This window comes from Xenopus tropicalis, chromosome 6, assembly GCF_000004195.4.
Source record: "Xenopus tropicalis strain Nigerian chromosome 6, UCB_Xtro_10.0, whole genome shotgun sequence".
Lineage (NCBI taxonomy): Eukaryota > Metazoa > Chordata > Amphibia > Anura > Pipidae > Xenopus > Xenopus tropicalis.
Genome location: NC_030682.2, coordinates 24,445,089 through 24,468,967, shown reverse-complemented (window position 1 = coordinate 24,468,967; position 23,879 = coordinate 24,445,089). Strand labels below are relative to the sequence as shown.

Below are 23,879 nucleotides of genomic sequence, written 5' to 3'. Positions count from 1 at the left end.
GATTATTACATTTTAATGCTAACTGCACTGGTTTCTGAGCTATCAGAGAATCTGAAAAAATTACTAATCAGTTTTATGTTATGTTGACATTTATAGTCTATATACTTTGTATATTGTGAGTGGGTCCCTAAGCTCAGGTAAGTACCAGCAGCACAGAGCAGGGAATTAGCAGAAAAGAAGATGGGGGGGGGGGCTACTGGGGGCACAGGTCTTCATTATGGTGACCTTGGTCTAGTAAAGAAGAATAAAACGTAATATGCACCATTTCTAGCCTACTACTTTAGTTCCCCTTTAACTATACAGAAATCACTGAAAGAGTAACGGTAACAACAGGGACCCAGAGAGCCCATGACTGATGTGCAGTCTAAATATACAAAACTGCTCATCTTCTATAGGGTTTGGTGCTGGGTTGAGATGCCTAAAATAATCCTCTCTGGTGCTCATCTAGTTATGATGCTATCAAGGGACTTACTAAATAAATTGGTTTTATTTTAGTTCTAGATTTATTTATATAAAAAAGAACAATACATGCAATAAAATGGTTTCTTTTGGTGAAATAAAAGCTACACTCTTGTAAAGAATCAGTCTAAGGAGCGTGTTGTACAGTTCTCCGTGTCTGGACAGCTCAATGTGTTTGGCTCTGTGTCAGAAGACACTTCTGTCGAATCCTTGTAAAATATCTCGCAACACTGAAAGGTGTCCTAGAACAGCACGCTAATTACTATAAAGATGCTTGACTTCACTCTGCCTGCTGCTCAGAAGAACGCCTTATAAACCTGTCCGAGTCCAAGCCTTATAAAACTGTCTGTGTCCAACCGGCACTGGGCTCCGCAGGCCCACAGGCGACCATAAAGCAAGTGCTTTTGTTTGGCTTTTATTGCAGGCGACTCAATGAACAATTGATTGAATCCTCCAACGTTAATACTGGATTGAAGTTTTGTGCCACTTTCTTCAATCTCCTAAAGCAGGTTAGGGTGATGATTTCACGTAAGCTTGGTTTTGGCCGGGCTCTTTAAAGATCTTCTGGAACTCATAAGAACTGGGTTTAGCACCTCAGAACTGAATTAACCAGCAATTTGTATGAGGCATCTGCATTGCCATATAAAAAGGTCTAGTTCAAACAAAGACGGGGAAAATAAGCATGTCTCTGCTCACACTGGCGACCAGGCACTAACACCTACGCAATGGGACTGCAATGTTACATTTAACTGTCATATTCTTTTTGGAGAAATGCTGAATCTCACCCACCGCAAGGCACTTTATGTTCTATGCCTAAAATAACTAAACTATAGGTTGCTCTGGGCTGTGTCACTTGAAAACACAATATAAATATAGCAGCGGGAGGGTCTTGTGGCACAAAACTTAAGCACAACTCCCTGTCAGTTTCAGTACACGAGTAAGGGACTAAAGGCCAAAAGAGAATCCCCAAAAGCAAAGGGTTAGATAGTAATCTTGGACAGATCACCTGTTATATAGTTGTACAGTGCATGGAAGAAAACCTAGCTCCTTAAGTAGAACACACAATTTGGACACTGCGACTAAAAATGATAGCGCATCAAGAGAAGGAGTAGAATAAAGAATGTAAACTTTTGTCTCGGAAGAGGAGTTAAAAGAAGTTGGACAGATGGGCGAGAATGAGATGGGAATGGCTGAGATTAATTTAATCCTACAGTAATAAGACAATACAGGAATGGGATCCCTTATCTGGAAACCCGTTATCCAGAAAGTTCCGAATTACAGAAAGGCAATCTGCCATAGACTCCATTATAAGCAAATAATTCAGATTTTTAAAAATGATCCCCCTTTCTCTGTAATAATAAAACAGTACCTGTACTTGATCCCAACTAAGATATAATTACCCCTTATTGGGGGCAGAACAGCCCTATTGGGTTTATTTAATGGTTAAATGATTCCCTTTTCTCTGTAATAATAAAACAGTACCTGTACTTGATCCCAACTAAGATATAATTACCCCTTATTGGGGGCAGAACAGCCCTATTGGGTTTATTTAATGGTTAAATGATTCCCTTTTCTCTCTAATAATAAAACAGTACCTGTACTTGATCCCAACTAAGATATAATTACCCCTTATTGGGGGCAGAACAGCCCTATTGGGTTTATTTAATGGTTAAATGATTCCTTTTTCTCTGTAATAATAAAACAGAACCTTGTTCTTGATCCCAACTAAGATATAATTAATTCTTATTGGAGGCAAAACAAGCCTATTAGATTTATTTAATAATGAAATGATTTTTAGCAGACTTAAGTTATGGAGATCCAAATTAGGGAAAGATCCCTTATCCGGAAAACCCCAGGTCCTGAGCATTCTGGATAACAGGTCCCATACCTGTACTTAAGACAATTAACTAAGACAATTCATATTTGTATCATATTAATTGATGACTGATTCAATCAATTGCCATACATTCTCCAATGAGGTTGGCCAAGAGGGAAGAATTGGACACAAATTTGTAGTCAAGAATTATGTTGTAGATTTTGAATTCCATTCAAACAGTTACTGGAAACCAATGTAAACAAAAGGGAATTATAGTGTTTATGGAAAAATATTGGGCTTTGTGCAAAGGTAACGTTTAAGTACATTTGTGAACTTTTTTTATTGGTTTGATTGTAACACTGGAGGTCTCTAATGGAGTCTTTGTCAGGTGACTGACAATCTGGTTATTAGCCATGATACAGTACATCTACCCAACTGCAATGATGTCTTGCAGTGTTTGTCTTTATAAACCACCAATAAGTAGTAATACGTTTCTCTTATTGATGTAAAAACCTGTTTCTCAGTTCCATCCTAGACCTGTCACTGTCACATTTTCACATGACCCACTTTTAAAATGGAAAATATTCTCAAAAGAGGATGACACATTCTGCATTACAGTTGGCTGTCCAGGGAGAGTACCAGCGGCTTTAATCCCCAGCGTAGAATGCTGGGTTCTTTTTGGAGCACAATTTTTAAAGTCACATGACATGAATTTTCTTTAAAAAAAGAAAAAAAAAACCCAAGAAAATATTGGAGCATTTATCAAGAGTGCATAAAGTTATGTAGTGTAATGCCAAAAATACTGCCGGGGAGCAGGCACATGATAAGAAAGGAAGGTGATAATGTTCCCCCTCCAATTAGAAAACATTTGATCCTTTATTCACTGCTGATACTGAGCTAATAGCGCTATATAACCTTCTTCAAACGTGTTGAAATCCAAGTGTATTTCTTCAGCTGCTGCAGCTTTATAGTGTACGAGCCAGGCCCTCTCGCTGCCGCAGCTACAGGAAACGCCTTTGAGAAGCCTCGGTTTAGGTGGCTGAATACATTAGAATAAACATTTGGATAACACGAACTTTGTGTTCACCGGTTTCTCGTTTTCAGATGATATGGAAACAGATTCCAGTTTAATATAAACAGCGCTGGGGCGTGAGGCTGAAAGCGAAACCCAACATACAGGAATGTAGCATGTATGTCTCAAATCCTATTCTTCTTCCCGGCTACGGCAACCCTTAACCTCCTCCATGGTCCACTGGGAGAACTTTAGTGAAGAACGTTACATGCCTCCGCTTTCTGTTAAATACATAATTCCCTGCGCAACACCAATACTGATTAGGCAATAAATTCCAATTTTTTCCATAGCATAACTGTGCTTTGCAACAGTACCATTATAAAGTTAAATGGATAAATTGCAAATTAATTACGTAATGAATATTACGGGACTCCATAGACTCCATTATAAACAAATAATTCTAATTTTTAAATATAATTTGCTTTTTTTCCTGTAAAAATAAAACAGCACCTTGTACTTGATCCCACCTAAGATATAATTACCCCTTATTGGGTTTAATTAATGGTTAAATGATTCCCTTTTCTCTGTAATAATAAAACAGTATTATTTCTTAGTAGCGAAATGCCCTAGTGTCCAATTTCTACATATTGATAATGGGTGAGTGCAGAGGATTTTTTGCGGTTGTTTATATGTATTTTATGGTCACAGCCTCATTGCACCCCCGCTTAATGGTTTACAATTTAGTGGTTGAGCACAACTTTCCCTTTTTGTGTTATTGTTTATACAGGAGCAGTGGCCAGCTCCACGTTGTAGCCCCCACTATTCCCAGCTACAGTCAGGTGATCCCAATGGAGCTAATAAAAGGGCAACCATATGGGAGTTTTAACCTTATACGCAAGCATGTTGCAGGTAAAACTTAGTCCCTTTGCTCAGTACTAATCTTAAATTACTTATAAAGGTCAGTTAGGGTAGGACTGGCCAGAAGGGATGACTTTGACGTAGTTGGCCAGCTTGAAGTATATTGCAATGTACGGACAAACAATCCCTCTTTTTGAGGTGGGGAGGGAAGGCATTTCTTAGTAGCGAAATGCCCTAGTGTCCAATTTCTACATATTGATAATGGGTGAGTGCAGAGGATTTTTTGCGGTTGTTTACCTGTACTTGATCCCAACTAAGATATAATTACCCCTTATTGGGGGCAGAACAGTCCTATTGGGTTTATTTAATGGTTAAATGATTCCCTTTTCTCTGTAATAATAAAACAGTACCTGTACTTGATCCCAACTAAGATATAATTACCCCTTATTGGGGGCAGAACAGTCCTATTGGGTTTATTTAATGGTTAAATGATTCCCTTTTCTCTGTAATAATAAAACAGTACCTGTACTTGATCCCAACTAAGATATAATTACCCCTTATTGGGGGAAGAACAGCCCTATTGGGTTTATTTAATGGTTAAATGATTCCCTTTTCTCTGTAATAATAAAACAGTACCTGTACTTGATCCCAACTAAGATATAATTACCCCTTATTGGGGGCAGAACAGCCCTATTGGGTTTATTTAATGGTTTAATGATTCCCTTTTCTCTGTAATAATAAAACAGTACCTGTACTTGATCCCAACTAAGATATAATTACCCCTTATTGGGGGCAGAACAGCCCTATTGGGTTTATTTAATGGTTAAATGATTCCCTTTTCTCTGTAATAATAAAACAGTACCTTGTACTTGATCCCAACTAAGATATAATTACCCCTTATTGGGGGCGGAACAGTCCTATTGGGTTTATTTAATGGTTAAATTATTTTTTTTTAGTACAGGTATAGGACCCATTATCCAGAATGCTCGGGACCAAGGGTATTCCGGATAAGGGGTCTTTCCGTAATTTGGATCTCAATACCTTAAGTCTACTAAAAAATCAATAAAACATTAATTAAACCCAATAGGATTGTTTTGCATCCAATAAGGATTAATTATATCTTAGTTGGAATCAATTACAAGGTTCTGTTTTATTTCTACATAGAAAAAGGAAATCAGTTTTAAAATTCTGAATTATTTGCTTAAAATGGAGTCTATGGGAGACGGGCATTCCGTAATTTGGAGTTTTCTGGATAACGGGTTTCCGGATAAGGGGTCCGATACCTGTACACTAAACATAGAGATCCAAATCCCAGGCATTCTGGATAATGTGTCAAATACCCGTATTCAACAACCTTATATAAATGATTTCAAAAGTGCTATATAGAGAAAACTGTGCAATAAGGACCTCAAATCAAAATTATGTGCACAGTAAAGCAACTGTAAAAAGGTGGAAGAATGAGATAGGAGCATTTGTACAAAAGAGATGAAAGAAATGGAAGATGCAAGTCATTTAAAGATATATAACTCGTGCAAAATATATGAGTACATGATATAAAAAAGTGTCACAACAAATAATAGGAGGCTATGTGAGCAATGGCAGGGATCACTGGGGGTGTGGAGGCTATATTATTATATTATTATTATATTAATTTGGCATACTTAGATTCACATCTCTCAGTGCACATGCAGTATAATTAACAGCATTAATGGGTTACATCTAACACATCCTAACTGGAGTGATGCACTGAAGGGTCGCTGAGGGGCTTGGGGCATGGATTAATTTATGGAAAGTTGCGGAAATGCAATGTAATGCAGTTGTCACTGTCACAGCAATGAACTTCTTGGTGCATTTTGAGCTGCACTGCTGGGGACATTAAGGGGTCCCACTGCTACTCAAGACACAAGGGACTGTGCACAATGAATGTCCATATGAAATTCCTTAGCACTCTGAGAAGCCGTGTAATGCATTGGTTCCAGGCTTCGCTGTACAGCCAATGGATTGTGAAAATATACATTACTGATGAAAGTAAATGTTTAATGGCCAAGAGCAAGAAATAAAAAATTGGAACTAGGACAAGCGAGAAAGGAAGAGATGAGAAATAAAAATGAAGAGAAATATGGAAAGAGATACATCGCTCCTACCGCAGGAGACTAATCTCTCCAAAATGCCTTTCCACTGGCAACAAAGGAAATCGCCGGTGCAAAGGCCTACGGGTCACTTATTATTCCGAAGTTGCAAAAAGTTTACTCCTGCAGTTGGTATTTTGAGGCAAAATAGACTTCAGCCTGAGTGGTTCAAATGGTAGCAGTTCTTCAGACAGCTTTGTTGTTCATCGTCTACAAATTGCTGAGGGTTTTCACAGGTTGAACTTTTTAAGGGGAAGGAGATCCTTTTCCAACGTTTATTCCATGAATGGGCAAGCAGCAGTGGCACCCGAGTACAGTTGCCTTAGACTGAGAAAACAAGCAATGTGATCTGTAAGGGCTATTGAACATGTGGCATTTCCGCCAGAATCTTCTGGCTAAAAGCAACTGTACCAGCACTTTCAGGCATTGGGGGGGGGGCTTTTTAGCCTGCTGCAATGTGCCACGTGTACCATTATGCTTTCTAGGACATTATAAAGAGCGTAAGACTGTGAAGTGATACTGCCCAGCACAGAAGTAAGAATTCACGCAGGTTGCTTACCCAGCAAGGAATTTCGCTAGTGACATTTTGGATATTTTTCTTCACGGATGAGTAACCTTACAGTTAAAAACTATGAAGTGCTCATAACCTCTGTCTGCAGCTCCAGTCTGGTCAATAGAGCGTATCCCTGGCGGCCCTGAACAGACCATACCCACGCCCTATTTACCTGCCCGTGCTACACCATGACTATAGCTCATCATTCAACTGCAATAAGAAGCATTTTTACCCATAACAGAAGGCTGTAATTATTCCATGGAGAGTTCAAGATATTAACCCTTTCAGGGCAAATGTACAATCTATGACTCCCACATAAAAAGACCATCTTATAAGCAACAGAGATTCTATATTTCATTGGCCTTTTCATATATGTCTCATGTTCACACCGCTTAGTTGGAAAAGCCAACCATTGGCACGCAAACTGGCACACAATAACCCCGAATTTAGGTCCCCGGATTATACGTTTTCCCACTATTTTATTGTGGTGCCACCAATTTGTATTAATTCTTATGGGCTCTCTTCCCGGGATTTACGTTTATATTTCCCGCATTTTGCGCTTTTTTTCACGTTCCTCTTCCTAGCAAATCGCTCCTTTAATGGTTAAAAAGGGCACTTACTTTCTAAACTAAAGTTTCCCCATTGCTAGCGATCACCGCCGCCATCTTGGGAAGGTCAGCGTCATACACTTGCGCCTGGTAATGCTTACTGCGCATGCGCACCTATGGGAGCTTCCAAATCTAGCGAGAGTTACACACAAGCACAGGGGGAATTTATTAGAGCTTACAAGAAAGGTATGGATTTACCGATTCTCTTAAAAATGCAACAGATTTTTGTTTTAAAAGCAAGAAGGCAAAGCTTGTGTCAGTGGTGAACGCTCTTGGGGGGGAAGGGGTCCTCTGTGTCAGTGTCCTGTGGCAATGGGTTGGCAATGGTGAACGCTCTTGGGGTGGGGGGGAAGGGGTCCTCGGTGGCAATGGGGTGTCAGTGGTGAACGCTCTTGGGGGAGGAAGGGTTCCTCTGTGTCAGTGTCCTATGGCAATGGGGTGTCAGTGGTGAACGCTCTTGGGGTGAGGGGGGGGAAGGGTTCCTCTGTGTCAGTGTCCTGTGGCAATGGGGTGTCAGTGGTGAACGCTCTTGGGGTGGGGGGGGAAGGGTTCCTCTGTGTCAGTGTCCTGTGGCAATCGGGTGTCAGTGGTGAACGCTCTTGGGGTGGGGGGGAAGGGGTCCTCTGTGTTAGTGTCCTGTGGCAATGGGGTGTCAGTGGTGAACGCTCTTGGGGTGGGGGGGGGGGAAGGGTTCCTCTGTGTCAGTGTCCTGTGGCAATGGGGTGTCAGTGGTGAACGCTCTTGGGGTGAGGGGGGGGGAAGGGTTCCTCTGTGTCAGTGTCCTGTGGCAATGGGGTGTCAGTGGTGAACGCTCTTGGGGTGGGGGGGGGGGAAGGGTTCCTCTGTGTCAGTGTCCTGTGGCAATGGGGTGTCAGTGGTGAACGCTCTTGGGATGGGGGGGGGGAAGGGTTCCTCTGTGTCAGTGTCCTGTGGCAATGGGGTGTCAGTGGTGAACGCTCTTGGGGTGGGGGGGAAGGGGTCCTCTGTGTTAGTGTCCTGTGGCAATGGGGTGTCAGTGGTGAAGTACTTTGCAATACTGTACTACTATACAATGTTCTGTATGTTTAAACTTGAAATAAATCAGTAAAGTAACTATGTTGCAAATAAAAAATGGTTCCTGTACTTATTTCCTTTAAATAGCTTACATTTATGTGTCTTTAACACATTTCCCTGATTTTACATTTTCCCTGATTTTACATCTTTTTTCCATGGTCCCTTGAAAAACGTAAAATGGGGGTTCTACTGTATTTCTGTACATGTCTTACCCTGGATCATGTATAAAATACATCCACAGTTTAAGATTTTCTTGATGATTGCTAGATTTTACCTTTGCCTTTACAATCATATATGGGGAGTTCCCCTCTCAAGGGATCATGGGAATGATATAGCACTTCATTGCAGGGCACATATTATTTTAATTACCGAGTGATTTTTAATGAACTCCAACTTTTCTGAAAGGAAATACGGTGCGAGTTACTTTATCCTCTGACAATTGCACCGGGCACACATTCCCTATCACCTATTCATTTGATGCCCTTTATTATAGCTGTTGTCTCTGACATGTGACAACACTTACATGGCTTTTAATTTGTTAGGTGGTAAAGGATCCGGTAACGAGGCAGCTGCCTAATAATGAAAAAAAAAATGCAATTCTGCGCTCTGTTTCCTGCTAAATCTGAGCAGACCTTTAGTATATATCAAGTGTGCCTAGTTATTGGCCAGAATGGGAATATGGAATAAAACAGGCATGACTGTAAGCTTTGTTTGTAATGTTCCATTGAGCACTGTGTTATAAATATAAGGACTAAAGTTTGTCCAAATGTTACAGGAGAAACTATAACACAAAAATGGCATCTTTAAAACACCCTCAAATGTATTTTAAACGTACAAAGAATATTAGAGAAAGCAGGGAAGCATTTTCACCTTGCACCCTGCACTTCCTGCTCTGCAGATTAATATCCTGCCAGTCAGCTCATACTGTTAGATACAGTTACGCACAGCAGGATGTTAATAATATTATCTCTGCAAAGGTAACTTGCTTCAGCTTAGCACATGTGGCTCAAATACCTTAAGCTCTGTGATGTGTATATATATATATATATATATATATATATATGCTTGGGGCTGTACAGAATAGAAAGGTCTATGAGAATAAGCAATGCAACATACATATGTGTCAGTCAATAGTGAGCGGCACATCAAGTCATTCTGCCAAAAATAAATCAGTCTTTATCATTAATTGTTACTTTAAATTTAAAAAAAAAAAAAATCATATTAGATATAGAACTTTTCTTGCCTTTCCTTAAAGGAGAAGTAAAGGTAAAAACTAAGTATTATCAGAAAGGTCTATGTAAATACAGCAATAAGCACAGTAATGCTGCTATAACGGCTAGAGACGGAAGGAAGGAAGCAACTTAAAATGGCAGCTGCTGTCTTAAGCAAACGGAGAAAGGTTCTAAAGCTCTTTACTCAGGTATGTTAATGGTTTCTGCAGAATAAATATAGTGTTCTAGTTGGCACTAATGTGGCAAATCTATTGGCAGTAAAATGCCAAAATGACTTTCCTTCTACTTTCAGGCCCAGCTATGTAGATACCTGCAGACTGGAATGCATGCTCATATGGCTCACCAAGCCCTACCATGCTAAACATTTCAGTATATAATTATCACACCTAGTGAAATGAATGCCATGGCACATTGTGCTCTGTGTACTGTGTAATGTCCCAACAGAATATTATCCACCTACACCCTACATGGACAATTCTCAGCCCATAGTCAAACAAGATAACTGGCTTCATTTATAATTGCTATTCTTGATGCCAATCAATTAGAATTTTACCCTAAAGTGGAATTTCACTCTCATGTTTGTATTGTTGAACCTTTCCCTGGCACGGACACTGTGGATCCCCTTTCCCCATACACAGTCTCTGCTCCCTTGGCTGCATGGCATAGATCTATTCTGCTCCTCATTGACAGCTCTTACTGCTTTTATGGATTTTTTCCTGTTAGCGCCACCTCTCTATTTTAGAATACCAGAAAGCTCTCTGTTGGCTCCCAGAATATTTGTCATATGTACTTTACTGGTTTATTCTATTATTATTTTCCTGGTGTTGGCACACTAATCTGCTTCTTATTTACCCAACAGACAGTCAATACTCTTGTGCACTTACACCTTGTTTATGGACTACTTTCAATACTTTTCTTAAAGGTCTAAAGCTGGGCACACCATAAGATCTGCTTATTTGGCTTGGTCACCAAATGAGTGTAACTTTCCCCCAATATGCCCCACCTAAGGTAGGCAATATTGTGCTATTATCATCGTTTGACCATAGGGCCAAACAGTTGCATTGCAATGGCAGAAATTTAAGCTGTTGGAGATCAGACTGCATCAATGAGCTAATGCGGTCCTTAATTCAAGGGAAAATGAAACCTGCCCAATCAACATCTGGAAGAAGTTTTGGCCAGATATCCGTCAGCTAGGCCCCTCGGAGGACCCCATACAAGGGCAGATAAGCTGCCGAATCAGTCTGAAGGAGGGAGCGTAATCGGCAGCTTAGATCTGCCCATGTATGGCCAACTTTACACAATAACCTCTTTTGAATTCACAATGAAAGTCACTGCTAGATTGACCTCTCTCCCTATTCACCCCTCTTCTGTGCTGTCAGTCATTAATGTAACACAGTAGAACAGCTAAGCCAAGTTCCTGGAACTAACACATTTAAAGGGGATGTAGGGGCACCTACTGCAGCTAACATGCAAAAAAGTGCCTTAAATATCTACCCAGGCTCTTATATAAATAGCTACTCGTATATTCTGCATATGATGTCCTATTCTATCACTGGCCTGGGAACAGTTGTTATGCTAGAGTAGCGACTACTCTACTACTACTACTACTACTACTCTACTCTACTCTTGCTGTACAAATTAAGAGACCCATCCAGGCCTCAGTCTCTATTCCAGCACTCCAATTACTCTCGACCCATACCAAGTACTGGCCGGTTATCAGACACTACTCTAGAACACCAACTGTTCTCAGTCATGAGCAGTAAGAGGGCACATTTAGGGTGGGTTACTACATTAATAAGAGTATGGCCGTCCAAAACAGTTTTAAAAAGATTAAAAATATTTTAAAGTAACTGGAAAAAAAACAGATTTAGGTGAAGTTTCCCTTTGAGGCACAATAACTACTCTCAGTCCATTTTCCAGACACAGCTCTAGTACAGCATCTCCTCTAGCTCCTGGTCAGTTTCTAGTCACTATTACTCTCAGTACATACCATCTGCCATCCCCTTCCTCCCATCATAGCAACTACTGTTAGTGGGGGCCAGTTCTCAGTTACTAATCATCACAAAATGGTTCTCTCAGTCTCTATTTATTTCATTTTAACTTGGTTTGTAGATTTTTAACGTTCTATAAAAATTCATGAGGTACATCTGGTTCCACTGTATATTTCATACTATCTTGTCCCATCGGCAGATTTTCTCCTTGTGGTGGGTATGTCACTCTGCATTTATCTAGAGTACATATTATTCAGCAGTCATTATTTCAATGAGCACTTTGCTAATAATAAGCTCATTACAAATGCATGTATGTTCAAAATGATTCAACGGTGTTAACTGCAATGTATGCAAGCGGCCAACTCTTTATGATGTACGTAGACAAACAAGGGTAGCGTTGGGCTAATGGCCTCTGTATTTTGCCTCCAGACGGTCAGCGTATGTTAGGAACTGCTGGTTTGTAAGGAGACAATTGCTGAATGAACATTTGCAAATAACTGAGGTTTAGAAACAAGGTTTAATATAAAAAAACCTGAAAAGACAAACCACTGCAGCAAGTATATGGACCAAACAATAGAACAAGTACAATTTCAGGCAGAGGTCTGGGCAGGCAGCAATCAAAACACAGTCCTCAAGGCAGGCTGAAGGTCAGGGCAGGCAGAAAACATGCAGAGTCATATATCAGGCCAAGAGTCAAATCCAGGAAATCAGAATATGGGGAGCGAGAACAGGGCAGGAACAGAATCTAATGCTAAGACACACAGGGCAATTAGTTGCCGCAATTTTTAAAAGACTTACTGTAGTCTTGGTAAGTAATTACCCGGCAACTAATTCTGTACACTGCATGTAAAATCTACCATTTGGAACAAATCACCGTTATAGTCATGGTTATTAGTTGCCACAACTGAATTTTGAAAAATCGCAGCAACTAATCGCCTCGTGTATCTTTGCCCTTACAGGATACCCGGGCACTGATTCAGAAAACTACATTGGGCACAGGAACTGGAGTAAGGACAAGAATCAATAGGCTTGGTCACGGCAATGAGCTGAATGATCCAGCACAGGTTACTGGCGTTGGCAAGCTTCAATAGCCCTTTAATTAGAATAGCCCTTTAATCAGACTATTGCCTGCAGCTGGACTGAGTGCATGTAACAGAGAATACAGTTATTGATATTATCAGCCAAGCCACACGGTCTCCTGTGGCCCAACCTGGATGAACAGCAGCCAACATACACCAGGTCCCTGGTTCTAAACCAGCAAGATCCTGACAGGGTGAGTGTTTGAAAGCCAAATTACAATCAGAGACCCACAGGGAACACCTAGGGAATGTGATTTATACATAGTCATTTATTCATTCAACTCATAAGCCAAGTGACCACACCACTGGAAAAATGTACCAAGACCAGTTACCTAATGGCGGCCAAGTCTGGACAGCAAGATATTTAACCAAATCATTAAAATCTCAGATTCCTCTCCTGAGTTCATTTTTCTTTTCTTCTAATAAACCTAGAAGGAGTGGAAAAGTCTAAAATGGAGAGCACTAATTATTTCCATCTCGCCAGTCGTTTCTGCGGCCATCTCAACGCTTCTGAAGAGATTACTGCCGAGTGTTGTTGAGGAAAATATCCTTAAATCCAAGCTTTTGCTCGGCACTCAGAAAATGCCTCGCTAAAGATAACTAAGTGTTGGGAAAACGTTCCCACTTTATTATGTTAAGGTTGGGTTTCAACACCTAATCATATTTTTAAGCAGAATAAACAGGGCGCGTCTAGCGTTACTGCTTATCAGTTAAGGGGTTCTTATTTGTGGTTTAGTCAACAGCTTCCAAGCTACAAAGTGACATTCTGTTGGCTCTGTTACCACCCGAACCTGCCGTGATCCAATGTTAAATACCTGACTGAGACACGGAAACATGCTAGAAAATTATTAGCAGATGCAACAACACACGTCGGACATCACAGGAGGGGTTCTGAGCAACCCGACTTTGTTAGAACACAGCTCTTACGCACAGTTCCGTACTCACCAACCAAGATGACCAGTCTGTATTTCTCATTAGGCTTCCGCTGATACAGTGCCACTTCTTCGTACGTCGGAACATCTGCTGTATCGTACTGGTCGCTCTTCTTACATTCGTACATAAATTTATTTGTTTTTCTGTCTTTCCTGCTGAGACGAAAACTTCTTCTAAACCCGGCTGAAATGAAAACACATTTTGGAGATCAAATCGCTGGAAGGCTGGATGCCGTTGCTCTGTCCAGGCAATCCTATTGCCGAAATATCATGTTCATAAATATTTTAACAAACGCAACAGCACAGAAATCATTGCAAGACAATAAATACAACCCTGACTGCTTTTACTTATGCACGATTTAAAGGCACCCACTGAGCTATTAGTTATTAATGGCCTGATGGTTGAAATAAATCCCAGACAGCAGGAGAAAAACAAGACATTGAGTAGAGCTGGGCAGTCTGCACAATACAGATCATTTGTTTTCTAAAGAACCCAGGAACCTGTTAATAGAGTTTTGTCAGTTTAGGTTCGATTATAAGATGATGAAACAGACATACACAATATGCAATCCATAAAAAAAGTATTATATATCAGAACAAACCTTGCCCTATGTGGAAAAGAGCACCATTGGGATATTTCAACTGAGCCTCACAAAACATAGTAACATATATAAAAGTCCCCCCATGATGCAGGGCAGAGGCATCTAATGCAGGAATATTATCCTACAGTTGGAAAGTCACAGCTGGAAAAACACACCTTACAAACACAATATGACATACATAGCAAAGAATAATAGCAAGTAAGGTGTAGTAGGACAATACAATAAGGATATAAAATGATACTTCATATCATGTCAGCTCCACTCTGTATCCCTAACAGCCACCACAGGGGTAATTTACACAGACCTATGAAAGGAGTTTGAGAGGTTTTGCAGCAAGCACTTCTTCCGAGGGTCTAGCATTGGCATACGAGTGATGTGCAAGTTTAGGGATGGGTGGGAGTGGGAAGGGACCCCCTGTGTTCCCTCCATGCCTCATGCATGCAGGCAATGCTGTATTCATTGAACTAACTAGTGCCAAGAGAATCGCTCCTGTTTTGCTAAAAAAAACTAGTTAAAAAGGTAAAGATTTGTCAAATGTATTGAAGTCAATTGGTGTTTTTCTTTGGCAACTTTTTCCATTCCACACAGCTTTATTATGTGGCCATTGAAGTTTATGGGTGATATTTCACAGCGAAACCTGCTGAAGAATTTCACTTATCACTAGTGACGGGTCTGAAACAGAGAGCAGAGACTGCAGCAATTTTTCATACCAGGAATTCAGTTTACAAAGTGCAAAAAATTGTGCATTGTACCCAGTTTTTTGCACCTTGCATTCTTGCTCATGAATTACCTATCACTGTATCACTATCTGTACCATATGGTACAACTACCCCTAATGCACTTGCTGCATACTACCATTGTCCATCCCAACCCGGGTGTCCCCATTGCACAGCTTCCATCAATACTCCCAGAACAAAATATATAGCATTAATATGTGCTAACCTCCGCTAGTGCCCCCAATACACAGCATCTGCCATCTTTTCCCAATGTGCCACTCAGGAGCAGTCTCAGAGTGTATACAGATAATACCATCTGTCTATAATACATAAGTACCATAATACTGTATGGGGGGCCTGGCATGTGTGTTTTATGCCACCCTGGAAATGATAGAAGGGATATGATATCTAAGGGAGTGGTGAAACTGTAGCTCTCAGTAGCTAGCATATCCCTGAGCTATACTAAAACACCTTTAACACAATCTGCCCTTTTATCTAGACTTCTTCCCCAGCAGACCCCCTGAGATGCTGAAGAATTAGGACGAATGGCCTCTCTGCCCTACACCCAAATCCCAGCCTGGCCAAGCACTGCCACCGAAAAGCCCAGACTCATCACAGACACTGAGATTTCTGTTTACCTTTAGACTGACTACATCTTGGCAATTAAATATTCCAAAAGTGGATGAACAAGTGCATTTTGTAATTTGAATTTGATTGCTTTTAAAATTTGCCATGAACATGTCAGAGATGGATTTCTCCTGGAAGGCGCACAAGATGGATTCTAATCCTGCTAGCGAGCCACCGCCATGCTGCAGTTCTTACGCGCTCCCTTGTGTTCCAGCTTGGAGCACATCCCTCTATTATGTAATGTCTGAGCCCTTCCAGCTTGGCAGGAATTACAGGCTTTATATGTAATTATTGTGCAGGTCCAGAAAGGAACGCATCAACATTTGTGTATCTTAATTCACCCCAGGTTATATGAACTGGCTAAAGGAAAAATACAGCTTATTCACAGGTCCCATACCTGTATCTGGTGCATTCAGCTCCACTTTTTTACACTCCTTTATAACTACAGTGGCTTGCAAAAGTATTCGGCCCCCTTGAACTTTTCCACATTTTGTCACATTACAGCCACAAACATGAATCAATTTTATTGGAATTCCACATGAAAGACCAATACAAAGTGGTGTACACGTGAGAAGTGGAACGAAAATCATACATGATTCCAAACATTTTTTACAAATAAATAACTGCAAAGTGGGGTGTGCGTAATTATTCAGCCCCCTTTGGTCTGAGTGCAGTCAGTTGCCCATAGACATTGCCTGATGGGTGCTAATGACTAAATAGAGTGCGTCTGTGTGTAATCTAATGTCAGTACAAATACAGCTGCTCTGTGACGGCCTCAGAGGTTGTCTAAGAGAATATTGGGAGCAACAACACCATGAAGTCCAAAGAACACACCAGACAGGTCAGGGATAAAGTTATTGAGAAATTTAAAGCAGGCTTAGGCTACAAAAAGATTTCCAAAGCCTTGAACATCCCATGGAGCACTGTTCAAGCGATCATTCAGAAATGGAAGGAGTATGGCACAACTGTAAACCTACCAAGACAAGGCCGTCCACCTAAACTCACAGGCCGAACAAGGAGAGCGCTGACCAGAAATGCAGCCAAGAGGCCCATGGTGACTCTGGACGAGCTGCAGAGATCTACAGCTCAGGTGGGGGAATCTGTCCATAGGACAACTATTAGTCGTGCACTGCACAAAGTTGGCCTTTATGGAAGAGTGGCAAGAAGAAAGCCATTGTTAACAGAAAACCATAAGAAGTCCCGTTTGCAGTTTGCCACAAGCCATGTGGGGGACCCAGCAAACATGCGGAAGAAGGTGCTCTGGTCAGATGAGACCAAAATTGAACTTTCTGGCCAAAATCCAAACGCTATGTGTGGCGGAAAACTAACACTGCACATCACTCTGAACACACCATCCCCACTGTCAAATATGGTGGTGGCAGCATTATGCTCTGGGGGTGCTTCTCTTCAGCAGGGACAGGGAAGCTGGTCAGAGTTGATGGGAAGATGGATGGAGCCAAATACAGGGCAATCTTGGAAGAAAACCTCTTGGAGTCTGCAAAAGACTTGAGACTGGGGCGGAGGTTCACCTTCCAGCAGGACAACGACCCTAAACATAAAGCCAGGGCAACAATGGAATGGTTTAAACCAAAACATATCCATGTGTTAGAATGGCCCAGTCACAGTCCAGATCTAAATCCAATCGAGAATCTGTGGCAAGATCTGAAAACTGCTGTTCACAAACGCTGTCCATCTAATCTGACTGAGCTGGAGCTGTTTTGCAAAGAAGAATGGGCAAGGATTTCAGTCTGTAGATGTGCAAAGCTGGTAGAGACATACCCTAAAAGCCTGGCAGCTGTAATTGCAGCAAAAGGGGGTTCTACAAAGTATTCACTCAGGGGGCTGAATAATTACGCACACCCCACTTTGCAGTTATTTATTTGTAAAAAATGTTTGGAATCATGTATGATTTTCGTTCCACTTCTCACGTGTACACCACTTTGTATTGGTCTTTCACGTGGAATTCCAATAAAATTGATTCATGTTTGTGGCTGTAATGTGACAAAATGTGGAAAAGTTCAAGGGGGCCGAATACTTTTGCAAGCCACTGTATGTCCCTTACATAGATAAGAGTTAATTACTAGAGTGTATATTCCTTAAAGGAACAGTAACACCAAAAAATGAAAGTGTTTTAAAGTAATTAAAATATAATGTACAGTTGCCCTGCGCTGGTAAAACTGGTAAGTTTGCAACAGAAACGCTACTATAGTTTATATAAATGAGCTGCTGTGTCAACACGGGGGCAGCCATTGAAGCTGGGGAAAAAGGAGAAAAGGCACAGGCTACATAGCAGATAACAGATAAGCTTTGTAGAATATAATGGGGTTTTATCTGTTATCTGCTATGTGCCTGTGCCTTTTCTCCTGTAAATGGCTGCCCCCATGGCTACACAGAAGCTTTATTATATAAACTATAGTAGTCTTTCTGAGGCAAACACACCAGTTGTACCAGTACAGGGCAACAGTACATAATATCGTAATTACTTTTATACACTTTCATTTTTTGGTGTTACTGACCCTTTAAGTCATAGTTCTTTGGCCTAATTTACCTTTATTATTGTAAATAACCAATACCAGTGCAGTGTAAAGCAGCCACATAGAGAAAGCAAAGAGGAATGTAAGCTGCACACATATTAATAACTGGAGATGTGCCTCATTGTAACACACTGCTGCGAGAACTTTGTGCCCCTTTGATTATCATTATTATTTATATAATATATATATATATTATATATATATATATACAGTATATATGACATAATCTACAGCAATTTACAGAGATTAACAGTGCCTGCCCCAGGGGAGCTTACAATATGAGGTCCCTATAACATTCATACATACAAGGGCCAATATTATCAGGAGCCAATGAACCGGCCTGTTTGAAAATGAAGTGAGAGGAGACCAGAGAACCCAGCAGAAATCTACATAGGCAAAGGGCAAAACTCCTTGCAGAAAGAGTCCTGACAGAATATCCCATATAAACTGCATATAAACAACTGGTTCAGGACACCCTTGTTTATATGCAAACAAAGTGTTTTCTACCCGACTGTTTTAAAAAGAGAATTGTAGTTGCCTAACCTAAGCTCTTTGGTGCAGGGACCATTCTACTCTTGTACAATTCATTTGGAATGCAAATGTATATTTTATATAGCACTGAACCCAGCAACACTGAACTAAATCTGGCTAAATCTCAGTTCATCAAAGGGTGCCGAAATTTGGATAAATCTAAATAATTCAATACTGCATTAAGTGCATCTGTAGTATTATAGCTATTTATGTGCTATTATTTTACTGCTCCCCGCTGCTCTATTAATCTACTGTCTGAATGCACAGCAAAGCTTACACACAAACATACCTTTTTACGCTTAATGACATACTGACTTGTAATCATAAATTTTGGCATTTTCAAAATTGCTCATTATAAGAAACATATTTTAAGTTTCCCCATATGAAGGCGGGTTGTGGCTCCCCTGATTCAGTTATAGCATATAACGTGGCATATGAACAAAGAAACATGGATACAGGCTGTTATCAGGGGCGTTTGGGCCCCTCTTGCCGCCTGAGGCGGCTCCTGGATGCCGCCCCCCTCCCGCTCCCCAGCGCTTACCTCTTCAGCGCAGGAGCGGGTCCGGGGGCGGTCTGATCGCTAGCGCAGAGAGCGCAATTGCGCTCTCTGCACTAGAAGAGCCGAATTTCCGGTTTAAAAACCGGAAATTCGGCTCTTAAAGTTACCAGGAGCGGCTTTTTGCCGCCCCTTGTAACTGGGGCGCTTCTGCCGCCTGAGGCGAGTTTCTCAACTCGCCTCATGGCAGAAGCGCCCCTGGCTGTTATTGAAGGATTTGTCAGGCCCGGACTGGCATTCAAAATAGGCCCTGGCATTTCAAGCACACAGAGGCCCAAACAGCCCAATAAATATTTAGTGTAAGTAAATCTAAAGCAACTGGACTTGCTAAGTAATCATTGAAGATGTTTCACTACTCAACCGAGCAGCTTCTTCAGCTCAACTGACTCAACTGACTGTATTGAAACTCCTCAGCATATATACTCTTCCACTAATCCAATCACAATGGCATATAAACGCCTCCATTGATTAGTGGAATATCTTATATGCTGAGGACTTCCCATACCAGTCAGTTGAGCTGAAGAAGCTGCTCGGATGAGTAGTGAAACGTCTTCAATGATTACATAGCAAGTCCAGTTGCTTTAGATTTACTTATACTAGATATACCATGACCTGGATGAATGAAAATCTTCATAGTCATATAGCCCAATAAATAGTGACTGTGCTTATAGAAAAACTCTATCCACAGATTGCCAGTCTGGGCCTGGGCTAAACTGAAACTAAGACCTAAGAGACATCTGACACTGAAGCTCTGGAAAACTAAATGCAACCATTTTTAATTTTTCTCAAATTTAAATTGCGAAATAGGGATGGGATTCAGTCAGGGTCGGACTGGGCCGCCGGGAAAAATCCCGGTGGGCCCCAGCGGCCCAGTCAGACCTTTACCGGCACTTCCCCTACTGACTGTTCCTCCCCTGACGCGTTCAATTTATACGCACTCGGGGACGAAGTCAGGTGGGGGCCATGCGGGGGGGGTTAGGGGACGCGGCTGGCTGGGGCACCTGCAGGGCCCCTGGGGCGGGAGCCCCGGTGGGCCCTGCACCCCCCAGTCCGAAACTGGATTCAGTTGGGGATGCAAGAAAATCCTTTTTGGAGTACTTCTTGCATCCCAAATTACAAGGGTAGTAAAAGGTCTATGAGATGAGACAAACAAGACAGAACAAAAGTCCAAGAATATTTAGAGCTATTTAAAGCCAACATCTCACCATGCTAGGAGCTAGGAATACCTGCCTCCTGTGATCTAAATGCCCAGTAAGCTTAAAGGAAAACTACACCCCCAGAATGAATACTTAACCAACAGATATATTTAGTTTATATCAAGTTAAGTGACCCATTAAATAATCTCCACAAACTTAATATATATGTCAGTAAATATTGCCCTTTTACATCTTTTCCCTTGAGCCACCATTTTGTGATGGTCTGTGTGCTCCCTCAGAGATCAGCTGACAGGAAATAATGCAGCTCTGACTGTAACAGGAAGTAGTGTGGGAGCAAAAGGCAGAACTCTGCCCATTCATTGGCTGATGGGGCCTAGCATGTATGTAGTAAAAAAAGTATATTGTTATGCAAATGGTTTATTTAGATGATTTACATAAGAGCTTGTTTATGAAATATATTTTTATAGAGACCTACACTGTTTGGGGGAATAGTTTTCCTTTAATAGTCTTTATGAATATATATCGATTTGTAACATTTGTCAGTATAACATTTACTGAAACAAACAGTAAGGGCTGTCAGCACTAGCTGAATATTTCCTATTGCCTGGGACGCAATGTGCAAGTCATGCTGTTTCATTGCCCTGCAATACTGTAACTGTCATTAAATTTAAGTGCCACAGTAGGTGTACAGATAGGCCCAATGTGCCCTTTTAAGTCCATGTGTTTAAAAGACATCTGTGCTTATCTAACATGTTTTTAACATTAAGGAAGAGCTCTATTCCGAAGGTTTTACATAGAGCAGGGGTTCTTAAAGGGGATTATTATTGAAAAAAAACGAAAACATCTGCTTTATTGTCCGGAAGTGAACGTAGCCCTCTGTGCGACGCGCCCCAGTGGTTTTACAAGGTATCTCCTGCACAGCCTCAAACAGCACTTTTAGAAAATGACCCAAGTGAATGTAAATTTTCTTTTCTATGCTTCTTCACAAAAGCAAATCTTTCTGGTACATCTGATCTGGGTCTTGGAGGGCAGAAAAGAGGCCCCTCTTTAAAGGTGTTTATATGTAGGAAGATAAATAATAACTTAGCCTCTGCTGTTTCCCCCATACTTGCTACTGTGTTAGATATGATCAGGTCATTCTATCTCTATTGCTACACTAATATGGATACTATCAGTTCAATCAATCTATATTACTATACTAATATTGATACTATCAGTTCAATCAATCTATATTACTATACTAATATGGATACTATCAGTTCAATCAATCTATATTCCTATACTAATATGGATACTATCAGTTCAATCAATCTATATTACTATACTAATATGGATACTATCAGTTCATTCAATCTATATTACTATACTAATATGGATACTATCAGTTCAATCAATCTATATTACTGTACTAATATGGATACTATCAGTTCAATCAATCTATATTACTATACTAATATGGATACTATCAGTTCAATCAATCTATATTACTATACTAATATGGATACTATCAGTTCAATCAATCTATATTACTATACTAATATGGATACTATCAGTTCAATCAATCTATATTACTATACTAATATGGATACTATCAGTTCAATCAATCTATATTACTATACTAATATGGATACTATCAGTTCATTCAATCTATATTACTATACTAATATGGATACTATCAGTTCAATCAATCTATATTACTATACTAATATGGATACTATCAGTTCAATCAATCTATATTACTATACTAATATGGATACTATCAGTTCATTCAATATATATTATACTAATATGGATACTTTCAGTTCAATCAATCTATATTACTATACTAATATGGATACTATCAGTTTATTCAATATATATTATACTAATATGGATACTATCAGTTTATTCAATCTATATTACTATACTAATATGGATACTATCAGTTCAATCAATCTATATTATTATACTAATATGGATACTATCAGTTCATTCAATCTATATTACTATACTTATATGGATACTATCAGTTCAATCAATCTATATTACTATACTAATATGGATACTATCAGTTCAATCAATCTATATTACTATACTAATATGGATACTATCAGTTTATTCAATCTATATTACTATACTAATATGGATACTATCAGTTCAATCAATCTATATTATTATACTAATATGGATACTATCAGTTCAATCAATCTATATTACTATACTAATATGGATACTATCAGTTCAATCAATCTATATTACTATACTAATATGGATACTATCAGTTAATTCAATCTATATTACTATACTAATATGGATACTATCAGTTCAATCAATCTATATTACTATGCTTACATGGATAGTATCAGTTCAATCAATCTATATTACTATACTAATATGGATACTATCAGTTCATTCAATCTATATTACTATACTAATATGGATACTATCAGTTCATTCAATCTATATTACTATACTAATATGGATACTATCAGTTCAATCAATCTATATTACTATACTAATATGGATACTATCAGTTAATTCAATATATATTATACTAATATTGATACTATCAGTTCAATCAATCTATATTACTATACTAATATGGATACTATCAGTTCATTCAATCTATATTACTATACTAATATGGATACTATCAGTTCAATCAATCTATATTACTATACTAATATGGATACTATCAGTTCATTCAATATATATTATACTAATATTGATACTATCAGTTCATTCAATCTATATTACTATACTAATATGGATACTATCAGTTCATTCAATCTATATTACTATACTAATATGGATACTATCAGTTCAATCAATCTATATTACTATACTAATATGGATACTATCAGTTAATTCAATATATATTATACTAATATTGATACTATCAGTTCAATCAATCTATATTACTATACTAATATGGATACTATCAGTTCATTCAATCTATATTACTATACTAATATGGATACTATCAGTTCAATCAATCTATATTACTATACTAATATGGATACTATCAGTTCATTCAATCTATATTATACTAATATTGATACTATCAGTTCAATCAATCTATATTACTATACTAATATGGATACTATCAGTTCATTCAATATATATTATACTAATATTGATACTATCAGTTCAATCAATCTATATTACTATACTAATATGGATACTATCAGTTCATTCAATATATATTATACTAATATGGATACTATCAGTTCAATCAATCTATATTACTATACTAATATGGATACTATCAGTTCATTCAATATATATTATACTAATATTGATACTATCAGTTCAATCAATCTATATTACTATACTAATATGGATACTATCAGTTCATTCAATATATATTATACTAATATGGATACTATCAGTTCATTCAATCTATATTACTATACTAATATGGATACTATCAGTTCATTCAATCTATATTACTA

At 39.3% G+C, this 23,879-nt stretch overlaps 1 protein-coding gene across 4 annotated transcripts in view; it reads right to left on the bottom strand.

The window, feature by feature from the left end:
• Positions 1 to 23,879, bottom strand: part of mpp7 (membrane protein, palmitoylated 7) — a 203,917-nt gene that overhangs the window by 18,219 nt on the left and 161,819 nt on the right. For all 4 annotated transcript variants that reach the window (XM_031903186.1, XM_031903188.1, XM_031903187.1 and 1 more), the window contains 1 exon segment: positions 13,736 to 13,906. In XM_031903186.1, coding sequence (XP_031759046.1) covers positions 13,736 to 13,906 — 171 coding nt within the window.